The 11,586-nt window shown below is 41.1% G+C and overlaps 2 protein-coding genes across 2 annotated transcripts; one reads left to right on the forward strand and one right to left on the reverse strand.

The window, feature by feature from the left end:
• Nucleotides 1-248: 248 nt before the first annotated feature.
• LOC103695602 (fructose-bisphosphate aldolase 1, cytoplasmic-like) lies at nt 249-4,443 on the reverse strand. The gene is made up of 2 exons (XM_008776970.3): nt 4,225-4,443; nt 249-1,576 (listed from the first exon to the last, which is right to left on the reverse strand). Exons 1-2 carry the CDS (start codon nt 4,250-4,252, stop codon nt 528-530), a joined length of 1,077 nt encoding a protein of 358 aa, XP_008775192.1. The 5' UTR covers nt 4,253-4,443; the 3' UTR covers nt 249-527.
• A 5,802-nt stretch (nt 4,444-10,245) lies between these two features.
• On the forward strand, nt 10,246-11,337 carry LOC103695603. The gene is made up of 2 exons (XM_008776971.3): nt 10,246-10,823; nt 10,968-11,337. The coding sequence occupies exons 1-2, from the start codon at nt 10,441-10,443 to the stop codon at nt 10,990-10,992; spliced, it is 408 nt and encodes a 135-aa protein (XP_008775193.1). The 5' UTR covers nt 10,246-10,440; the 3' UTR covers nt 10,993-11,337.
• Nucleotides 11,338-11,586: the final 249 nt, after the last annotated feature.

Here is an 11,586-nt window from a genome sequence, read left to right on the forward strand (position 1 = left end):
TGAAGCATAAACACCAAGGCCAACAAGTTGGTATCGCAAGACAGAGACACATGGCCCCACATTTCTGTCAGCCATAAGAGAAATAGAAGAAGCAGACAATTGATCGATCACCACTTCGACAGTAGTTGCATTATGGATTAAATAGGACTCCAAGAGAGACAGCCAAAGTCGAAATTAAGCTTGCAAACAACACAAGCAAGTTAAATGCACTAGTATTGGAAATCCAGAATCACAGGAAAACATGAACATAAAGAACAGCAAGATTCAGCAAAGACGATAATCATACATGGCATAGACTCGTATTCAAAAAGGACCTTGTTACAGAGAAGAAACCATTGGCGTTGGGATAGGAAAAGAGAGAACCGAACTGTATACAAGAAGAGAAGCAAACATTCGAGACTCATACCTGCCGAGGTACCAAAAGCCTCAGGTTATTAAATTCTCACAAGACACTTGGCTAAGTACTAAACAACTAGATACTTTTCTCCATTACTCATCAACAGACCAGAAACCTAGAGGAACCAGAATCAGTACTTGTAGTCCTTGACATGGAGGCTCTCTGAGACACCTTCTCCCCTGCCAGCATCTCCCTTGTATGCCCCTAGGGTGGCCTCTGAATTCGCCTTGCACCTAGAGAGGAAAGCAGCCCTGGCCTTCTCAACATTCTCCTCCTTTCCAGCCCATGTCTTGAGCGTGCTCTGCTGCAGCGCACGGCCGAATGAGAAAGAGAGGGACCATGGCTTCTTCCCCTTAAGCTGGTTCATCGCATTCAGGTTCAAAGTAGCCTCCTCCTCACTTTGACCGCCAGAAAGGAAGACGATGGCTGGAACAGCTGCCGGGACAGTTCTCAGGAGAGCACGCACCGTGCACTCAGCCACAATCTCTGGGGCTACCTTCTTTGAGTCTGACCCAGGAGTCACCATGTTAGGCTTCAATAAACTTCCTTCCAAGAGAACATGGTGATCGTTCAGTGCCTTATAACAAGCAGCAAGCACCCGCTCCGTCACCTCAGCACAGCGATTGATGTCATGGGGCCCATCAACAAGGATCTCAGGCTCCACAATTGGAACAAGGCCATTCTCCTGGCAGATGATGGCATATCGAGCCAAACCGTTAGCATTCTCATTAATTGCAAGCTGGGATGGCTCAGTTGGGCCAATCTTCAGGACAGCCCGCCACTTGGCAAAACGAGCCCCTGCCTCATAGTACTTGGCGCAGCGCTTGCCAAGATCATCATGGCCTTGTGTTGTGGTCTCACCATTGGTACCAGCAAGCTCGACGGTACCCTTGTCTACCTTGATACCAGGGAGGACCCCCCCTTCCTTGAGGACTTCGACAAACGGTTTCCCATCAGCTGTCTTCTGGTAAAGGGTCTCTTCAAAAAGGATGACGCCGCAGAGGTATTGTAGAGCACCCGGTGTGCAGAAAAGGAGCTCGCGCAAAGCACGGCGATTGGCTTCGACGTTCTCCACATTGATGCTGGCAAGACGTTTGCCTATGGTGCCAGTGGACTCATCAGCTGCGAGAATCCCCTTACCTGGGGTGGCAATGTAAGCTGCATTGGCAATAAGTTCATCTGCAAGAAAAGGGAAATTAGAATCCATCTTGCGAAAAAATAAAGGCAGGAGCTTACAAATCATACACCAACAGGTCAGCCTGACCTGAATTATCTAACAAGATATACTGAAAAAATAATATATTTCAAGAGAAATATAAAGGCTGAGACAATGACGGTCTTCAAAAAGAGAGAAGAAAAAAAGCACATTTTCTTTTGCACCGGCAAGGCAGGGTGTAAAGATTTTAGTAAGATAGAATTCCAAAGGAGTTGAGCAAGCATCTGAACAACATAAATATTTTATCCATTTATACCATGATGACAGCAACTAGATATAGGCGACCCCACTTGACTACAGATATTGAGAAAGCTATAGCTGATTGTGATGGCGAATCGAAAAGGCCACAAAATATAACCCTTTGACTTTGATTAAGTGATAAGAAGGAAACGTCTGAATTGTGTTTACACAGGCAGCAAACAGACTAAGATAAATGCAAAGCCAAGGGCCAAGACATGTAAAAGCAGGCTTTGAAAAATGCTACAATAAATAACCACTAAGAAAATGTGAGCATCAGCAGCTCACAAGGATAGTAATGGCAAACCAGCATGACAGCAAATCAGAAGTTAGGACCATCCAAAAGATCAAATATCTGCAACACCTAAAACAACACAGAGCCAAAACATGATGAACCAAAATTGAAGGTGAAAAGAGATTTGCATAAACCTGCACTGAGAAGAGCTAGGAATCACGTTCAGCCAGAAATCCTTATGGTTATTGGTCCAGTAAGATTATCTGAAATTGTTAGATCACAGATCAAAGCTTTTGTGGAGAAAAAAAAGGTTCATGTAGAGACAGATTGGACCAAGGGCTGCAGTATGGAAAAAGGTCAGTTTCTGTTTTTGCATTCTAACTTAGAGAGCAGCAACAACAACAAAAAAACTGTGTATGTTTGTTGCACCCGGAAGGCAAGTTAAGTTCTAATTCCTAATAAGAACCAATTTTTACCCAAAAAGAGCCATAGAACTGCCAAACCACGCCAAGTGCACTCCTTAGCCTTAAAGCTGGATATTTGGCAAAAAACTTTCATGTAAAATCAGGATTCTTCATCTACTATGAATACATGAGACCACAAGAATTATCATTATTACTGTTGTTTCTTACATTTTCTAGCGTCGATAACTCAGCTACATAAAACAAGTTTATGCCACACATTTTCACATGCACAGCAGTACCTAGAATAGTATCAAAAAAATTTCAAGAGAACACATACACAACTGCAGAAGTTACAATCTTTCTATTCTAAAATACTAAAAGTTCATCTCTTGATACCCATGTCAGTGCATGGAATTTAATATTGTGGACCCTAGATATAAGGAAGCCCTTGAGCTTTGATGCTTCCCCAAATGCACAATGAATTCAGGATATCTCGTTATCCTACAGATGTATTTTCATGTCATAACAACTCTGTGTTCCAGGCCCTTGTTTGGGCTTGAGAAAGCCCGTCTAGGTTCCGTTATTTTTTTTTTTTCTAAAGGGCTACTTGGAGATGATGTTGTTAGTTGTTTTCACCATGAAATGCAGACATATCAACATACCCGCTTGCTATACTTCAAAGGCGATTCCATCTACCTCATGCACTTAAAAAGGGACAAAAGTAGAACTTTGAGCAAGGCGCATGCGGCATCAAAAAGCCTTCTTCATTTTGTTCTCTATTGTCTTCAATCCTGCTGATGGTTCCACATCTTAATTTGCAACAACCTAGACCTTTATCCAAAAAGGATGACCAGAAGGTGTTATTTGGAGCTCATTGACATTGTATAAGTACTCAAGATCTACCTAGTGCATAAGTAGTGCGAGATTAAACAACAATTGAGCCCTCGCGAGACTAAAAGTTCAAACCTATTCAAATTCAATAAATACCGCAATCAACCAAATAGGATGGGCCTATGATATCTCCTAGTCCATAGTCCAGTCCAGCCGATAAACTGGATCTTCTTTGATATCATGTGTAACAACCCAGAACCTCAAGACAGGTGTTATTTGGATTTCTTGATTTTATTCTAGAAATCCCAAAAACTTACATTTCAAAAAATTGGTCTCGACAAATTAATATAACCACCCCTCCAACCTAGCCTTTTCCCCATCAAGGATCTAGGTTATTTGACGTGCGGTAGAGTCGGTTAAGAAGGGGGAAGAAAAGCCCCAGAGAGGCATCACCATAATCCAAAAAAAAAACATACAGACAAATCAAGAGGAAACCAACTAAGTAACATTCACGAAATCTAGGTTATAAAGTTTATCTGATCAGATTCATGTTCACGCACCGAATCATTTTCTTAACCAATAAGTAATAAAGCTTGGGGAAAGCGATTTTTTTAAGGCCAAGAAGAAACATCGTTCAGCCAATAACAAAAGGGAAAAAAAATCAAATCTGTTTAATCAAAAAGGGAAAAAATTCTAGTCTTTCTTCAGGCCAGGAGAAAATAAGAAGGTTCATCCCATGAAGAAAAAAAAAGACAAAAAATCGGATCTTTTTCATCCCAGGAACAAGGAATAAGGTCCTTCTCATCCAAAAAAAACAAAGAAACAAAAAAAAAAAAAAAAAAAAAAATCAGCCAAAGAATACGCCATCATCATCAGAAAGGTGAGAGAGGATGTATCGAATTACCGCGATATTTTCCACAGTAAGCAGACATCGTCGTCGGCTCTCCTTCCTTCCTTCCTTCTTCCTCCTCCTCCTCGGAGCTGTGGTGCTGGGGACAGCGGCAAGGGGAGCGGGGAGGAAGAAATATATAAAAGAGTATGATGGGTTAGAGATAGGGATGGGTTTAGTCGGCGTGATGAGGAAGCGTCGCGAATGTCGTCATCGTGTCCAGTCGTGGCCCCATTCGGCCCTCGAAGGCCCACTTTATCCCAACTAGCAAGCCCAGATAGGCCTTATTCTGAAGCAAAGCCGAGGCCTCCGGCCCATAGTATTATAACGCCCGCGGTTCTCATAATCTTGTGTTTTCCAACATATTATGCTTTCTCTTGGTTATCTCGGACAACGTGAAAGAAAAATCCGTTGGTACCTTGTTAATATGTTAGCTAATATATTATGCTCCTATACCAATCTTTATCGTACATAAGTCTTTTATTACTTGCGATCAAGACAAATACATCAAACAGGGACTCTCTGTTACACTAGAGTAATCGGAAGGGTGGAAAATTAATTTCTGCTTTAATAAATCAATGTTTGATGTTGTCTTGGCAGCGGAGATGGAAGATTAAAAAGCTTGGTGGTCCTTCTTGCGCGTCATGTGCACGGTGGGTTTTTTTTTTTTTCCTCTGTCTAGTGAAGGACCACCCTGTTCATAGTTCAGGGTAAAATTAGCATCGGTTCCAACCTGGTAGGCAGGTGAATTGAAGCCCATAAGGTATCAAGATGGCCCAGGCTCGTTCTTTGAGGTCCAAATGAACCCATTGGAGTGGTGGGTCCCCAAGGCAGGGCAAAAGTTGTGGAGGGGAGCAGGAATGCAGGATGCCCGTCTCGAGGTCATCGGTATGATCCACAAGACCCACAGGTTTCGGAAACCGAAATTGCCAAAACCAGCAGCGTGCCCACCGAACCAAGGCAAGGAGGCCCATGGGAGGTGGTTGAGTTGATGAGAGGGAAAGATATGGCAAGCGCCCAACCCCTCCTTGGTGGGTTCCGGGGCTGCTGGGGTGTACCTCTCGTTAGGGATGGTCCCTCCTTTTCGCGGACCTTCCCTCTATGCTTTGATCAAACTATGGGCCCATAGTACCATGTACATCGATTTGAGTACGAGTACGGCGGCTTAGCCGAGCCCAAGTAGATAAGACCGTAACAGTCTATGGGCATTACAAGAGTCCTTGGTGCGCTCCTTCCATGGGCGGAATCCGGCATATAACTAGACATTGTTTCAACCGAGGAAATTAATGGAAATTATCCTCTTGAATTATCTAGGAAATATCTTCGGCTTGGTGCTGCCAATGGGCGACCCACGAGCCTGATTGATTGTTTTTTTTTTACTCTCTTTTTCCAACTCATAAGATATCTTAGAGTGGCTAATTATATACAAAGCTATCCATTCTACAGTTCTATTTATCTTTTTTAAAACATATTTCACCTGAAGGACCATGCCACTACTCGACATATTTCGAATGTCTCATAACAGTAAGTGACCCCCTTCACCACTGCCGATACCATCCTGATTTTGATTCAGGCCAGCCATTAGGCCGAGCCTAGTTATGTTCTTTGATTTGGTTAGACTAACCCTGGCTTATTACCAGCTTGCCAAGCGAGTGGATAATTAGTGTGAGGTTACATGAATAGATGTGATTGCTATAAGAAATTCGATTATTTATCTAACTTCATAAATATATTTTCATATTTGGCTGCATCACTTCTCTCGTTTTTTTTAAATGATATATTAGCGGAGATTGGGAGTTGTCATGCCAACGAGTTTAGGCTTGTGATTCAAAATTGCATCCATATCCAATTGACCAAACATCTCCATCGACATTTGTACCAACAACCAAAAAAAAAAAGTCTCCATGGACATCGACTGTCGGGTTGAATAATCCTTTTAGAGATTTAGAGAGAGAGAGAGAGAGCCCAAAATCATCATGAGTAAACCGAATGCAAGCGTTCAGACGTCATATTTTTTTTCTATTAATCAATTCTCTAATGTTTCTTTCATGTTTATATTGGACGGTCAGATAAGCCCTTATAGTTGATGAATCTATACATTTAGACTCTGTTTCTTCGGTTTTAATTTTACGTTTTTATTTCAAAAAATACTGCAATAATAGTCTAAATCCATTAGTACCATAAATCTGTGGGATTTATTTGTAAACTTACCTGTTATATCCTGCCATTCGGAAGAGTAACTATAGGGAAGCAAAAGCACTTTTCAAATAGGAAAGTAATGATTTGATCAAGAGTTTTAAGATGAGTTAATATTCATTATTTGCAGCGCCTTACAGTTTGTTAAGGTAGGTTAATAATTTAATTCATTGGCTAACGAGAAAGTAGGCGGTTTCACGATGCCCGGAGAGGAAAGAAATATTTTTTATATAAAAGTGCATTCAATGCTCATTATTAGTAGCACAAGTTTTAGTTCCGTACCTCCATAAAAATTATCCTGCGGTACCTTTCTATTCTTCTTTTAGCTGTAGCTAATTTCTTCACAGCATCATCAATGTTACGGTGGGAAGTTGGTAAAGAAGTATTTAGATCTACCGCGACCAATACGTCCTTCAAAATTCATATCGGATTAGCTTCACAAACTTGAATCATTCTTGTTTTTATCAAATACATATCACAATAAATCCCAGCAAATAGTAGTAAAAAGAAGGGTTCGATCAATAAATATGCTGCCAATAGAATTGATGAATATGGTTGCGTTAAAAAAGAAGGAAGAAGAAGAAATGATGAACATGGTGATCCCCACATACGAGATATCAGTAGCAATCCGTTCACGTCTTGTCTGTCTATGAAGAAGATATTCTGCTCATTAACGAGAGAAGATCCTTAGTCTGATTCATTTCTCCCATGAAAAGGAAAGTCAGAGAGAAACTGTAATCCTTTGAAAGATCTTTGCTAAAGCTACTCCCTTTCCATACTTTTCGAGCAATTCAGATTCCAAACGAAATTGGTTAGAAGTCGATAGAAGAACGTCCCCATGAAAATGGCTTGCTATGGATCCCTTCCTCTCTCTCTCAGAATACCAGGATTAGACCTATTGCTTGCTCGAGTTGAAAAGCGCCATGCTAAAATGTTTACAATATTTATGCAGCGATTCATACAATCAATCATCATTTACCTATCAATACAAATTAAATTGAAAACCTTACCATACCTCCATTTTTTCTCCTTGGATCCATAAAAGATTTATACCTGACAATACAAATTAATCTAAAACCTTAGCAAATCTCCATTGTTTCTCCAATTGAACCCACATAAAATTATCAGTATAACTTGATGCCCATATCACTTGAGATCTTTACATCCTAATACTAACAATGTCAAATCTGCCGCCTATGCTTCACAAGAATAATGAAGTTTTTAACACTCACATGGTGACAAGGATGAAAAAAGTGCAATTGCATGGCGCCATTGCTATTGAGATGGAGATATTTGTGGAGATTTTATGAGAACGAATTTAGAAAGAAACTTGGCAACCAAAAAACAGTTGGACAGGTAGATAATGGGGAATCACCTTCAGAGATGTCCCCTTGCCATTATATCAATCTATTGTTTCAGAAACAAATCTCCATCATGACTCAATTGAAATTTGAAGCCTCGATAACAATTGACCGGTGAGGACAGGGACTTCCTGGAACAAGCAGACAGACTCTGAAGAGATGGCTGTTACAGCAGAAGAAAAATACTAGATACGGCTGTGATGCCACTAAGATACTAACCAAAATTAAAGCGACAAGAATTAAAAGCGAATCACTTAAATCTACAGAAGAAATTAAAAGTGGATTTGGTATTCCCACCGATATAATTCATTCGGAGGCGATTACCGAAACATATAAGTCTGATCAAGAGAGACGAGGAATGGAAAAATATTTCCCTCAAGAAATGCCAAAAGGTTGTATTTCAAAATGGAAACAAAATTTTATAGAAAAGTTACATTTAACAAGGAAAGGAAACGAAGGAAAAAACCAAAATCGAACCTAGGATTTACATTTCCGCTATTCGGAATAACAAGCAAGTTTCTCCAACTTCTTTTTGAGTAAAAAAAAAAATATTCTAAAGAACCAGCGACTAGTCCTTTGAAACAAAACAGAAAAGAAGAAGAGGCCTACTGAAGGAGAGGCAGAAGAAGAGCCAAACCAGTCAGCAGTTAGAAGCCTTCAAGAGCTCTTGAAAGCTTGGATCAATAGAGAGAAGCCAGACATGACTTGCTCCTTGCACAGTATCTCCTCCTCCAGCCACAGCCTGCTCTCCAATGCCCTCCTTGTCCGAAACATGAACACGACGGGCTGCTGAACCACTAGTCATGCAAGTCCACCGGCATTCCATCAATAAATACTATCTGATTCCATCTAAAATTCAACCTGAGCCTCCTTAATGCACCACCCTCTTCTCGTCGATGCACACCGGCAGCTCCAATTCCTTGGATCGGTTTCCCTTTTTCTTCCGGAGATGAGCATTCATGGAATTGGACTTCCGGTTGTTCAGGGAGGGGTTGTCGTCAAAGCAAATGGCCAAGGCTGGGCCGACATGGCTCTTGGGCCCAGTAACCCTGATGAGGAGTTCCCTTAGTGCGGAGGCCCTGGCCTTGTAGAGGCACGTAATAGCTGTGACAACCCAGCCGTGTTGGCCTGGGCCCGCCTAAATGCCCTGGACTAATCTTTTTTTTTTTTCTCAGCTACTTGCTATTGAGGTGTGAGAGGAAACTAAAACAAAAAAACTAATCTATTTTGATCTTTTGTACTCATTTTTCAAGAAATTTTTATTTGATTCTGGAAGCAACTTTTGGAGCTGGCTGCACACACAGCGAAGGAAGCCAAGAATAAATGGATCATTCTCAGGCACATGAGGTATATAGCTCTTGTTTATAATAGTAATGAGGTTTTCTATTTATAATTTAGGTCGGTACATAGCTCCTATTTATAACAGTAGTGAGGTCTTCTGTATATAATTTAGGTTGAATTCTTGTCCTACTATAAATAGGACTAGCTTGCCAAAAAATATAGCTATTAAAAACATGAAAAAGCTAGAATCTTAGAGGATATAGATCTTGACTCATATATCAACTTTGTTTTCTATTACTCCGCCTAATTTTTTTTCTAGATTATAAAATGCGTACAATCAATATTTTTCCAAAAAAAATAAAGATTGGACCGATCTATTTTATAGCCTAAATGATTGAATTTAAAATGATCGCTAGGGGCATAACCCTTTTTAGGAGAAGGTTCCACATTGCAGACCTTGAAAAGTTACTGGATTTCAAAAAAGTATCACCTCAATCAGTATTGTATGGCTGAGTTATGGTCTTCAAAAATTTGACTCATGATTCAACTTTTTGAAGTGGTAGATTTTGCTCCTGTATCCTATTTAGCCCTACTCATAGTAATTGAAACAGTCCATATTAAGCTTGATGGCCCTGCTAGATCAATCATTTCCATTTCCAAATTTCTGGCCAAGGATGGATGGAGATAAGGTGAAATCATTAGTAGGAAAGATCAACCCTCTCTTATGACAGATCAATCAGACAAGATGGAGATTGGTGCAGCACCACCGGGTATGGGCGATTCTAGTTGGTTAGATGTTGTGAAGAGGAACGGTGCACTTGCTATGCCCAAGGTTGATGGATCTTGTCCCCCTTCCTTAGGCAATCAAGCAATATCGAATGCACTCGTAATAAATCAAAAGCAACCAAACATAATGTAATTTTGAAACTGCAAGTATCTTGATACATTCTATTTTTAGGCAAATGAATTTGTAAGCAACGAACAACGTCTAAAAGGTTCCAGATGATTTTAAAATCTCTTAGTATTCTATTTCTAAAAAGTGTGTCATATATGCACCACTACATTTGCCATATTACATTATTTTTATTATAGCGACTCATTTACCATAGATATGCACGTATTTTTAGCCTTATAGATAGATTCAGCCGGAAGAAAAGATCTTGAGCCTTTTATAGCCAAATAGGTATCCAGTCAAATATTTTCGGACTCAGGCTTTCTTTTAAACTTGAGCTCGAAAATAAGTTCAATCCCGGATCAACTTGGTCCATGTACTAATATTTACATCGCAGAATAAACGATACATCTATGAAACCCAGCCAGCCGGCCGGCCAATCTTCTCTCGAGTCAGGCCTTCCCTGATACGCCTCTTTTGGAGCCGTCGACGGTGGGGAGTATGGCTTCCGTTCTTCTCCCCCAAATTCTTCCGATTCCGAGGCAGCTCCCTACTGCCCTTTGGAAGAAGGATCCTAGATCGCTCCCTTCCCTTCTCCACACAAGCCCTATTCGAAACCCTAGGTCCCGTAGGGGTTTCGCGGTGTTTGCAGAGGGCAATGGACTCAAAAGAGACGACGCCGAGGAGACGGAATCCGGCGACGGCGGAGGAGACCTGAAGAGGGACCGACGGCCGGCGTTCAATGTCCGGTGGCGCGACCTCCTCTACCCGGATCCCGAGAACATGGTGGCCATTGGATTGACGGGCCTCCTCACGTGGGCGGGCGTTCAGGTCTTGTGGCAGCTGTTCTTCATCTCCATCGCCATCATTCTCGCCGCTCTCAAGTACTCCTTCATCGCCGCTCTCCTTCTCTTCATACTGGTTACCCTCCTTTGAAACGAAAGCTTGCTCTTTGCCAAGGAAAGATTCGATTTTGATAGCTTCTGCGTCCTTAATTCTAGCAACTGATCAAGCGTATCTGTTGTCAGGTATGTGCGTATAGGTACTCTCTAGCAAAATTTGGGAAATATTGAAGCTGAATTGTATGAGTCTATGAGATAGGGTTTATGTAAGTGTACAAAGGACCGTTGACGGGAAAGAATGTTGGGTTCTACCTTCTGCCTTCTAAAGAGAAGAAGAGCAGAAATTTGGTTTGTGCGTTGATTTCAGTGATGCTTTCTGCTGCAAAGTAATGAACCAGGTTTTCTTTCCTTGATAAATCAACGCAGGCAAAAGAATTGTATGTTTATTAAGAACTGAAAATTATGATTCGTGAATGTGACCCAACTTAATAATTGTGTTCCTGAGATGTAAAACATTATGGCCGACATTTCAAATGGATCTACTGTTCAGCTACTATTAGACCTGAGACCTTTCCTGGGTTCCAATCTGGCATACCCCCTGGCTTTGTTCTTCTCTCCTTGATTTTTCTCGGAGTTCTTATTCTTCTCTTGTCTGTATTGTGGTGTTTTTGTTGGATTGTTTCATCAAGTTTCTAACATGACATCAATCCGCTTCCCCCAACCTGTTTCAGTCCATGCACCTATTCTTGGGCCACTCCCAGCGGACAGCTATGAGATCAACTCTGGGAAGTGAGCAAACATGACT

Source organism: Phoenix dactylifera, chromosome 14 (assembly GCF_009389715.1).
Source record: "Phoenix dactylifera cultivar Barhee BC4 chromosome 14, palm_55x_up_171113_PBpolish2nd_filt_p, whole genome shotgun sequence".
NCBI lineage: Eukaryota > Viridiplantae > Streptophyta > Magnoliopsida > Arecales > Arecaceae > Phoenix > Phoenix dactylifera.

Bases quoted from the DNA above. Each gene is read 5' to 3' on its own strand.
- LOC103695602 (XM_008776970.3), bottom strand. From the start codon at position 4,252: ATGTCTGCTTACTGTGGAAAATATCGCG. The intron at 1,577-4,224 runs GTAATTCGATAC...CTTTTCTTGCAG, and splicing joins TTACTGTGGAAAATATCGCG to ATGAACTTATTGCCAATGCA.
- LOC103695603 (XM_008776971.3), top strand. From the start codon at position 10,441: ATGGCTTCCGTTCTTCTCCCCCAAATTCTTCCGATTCCGAGGCAGCTC. The intron at 10,824-10,967 runs GTACTCCTTCAT...ATCTGTTGTCAG, and splicing joins ATCATTCTCGCCGCTCTCAA to GTATGTGCGTATAGGTACTC.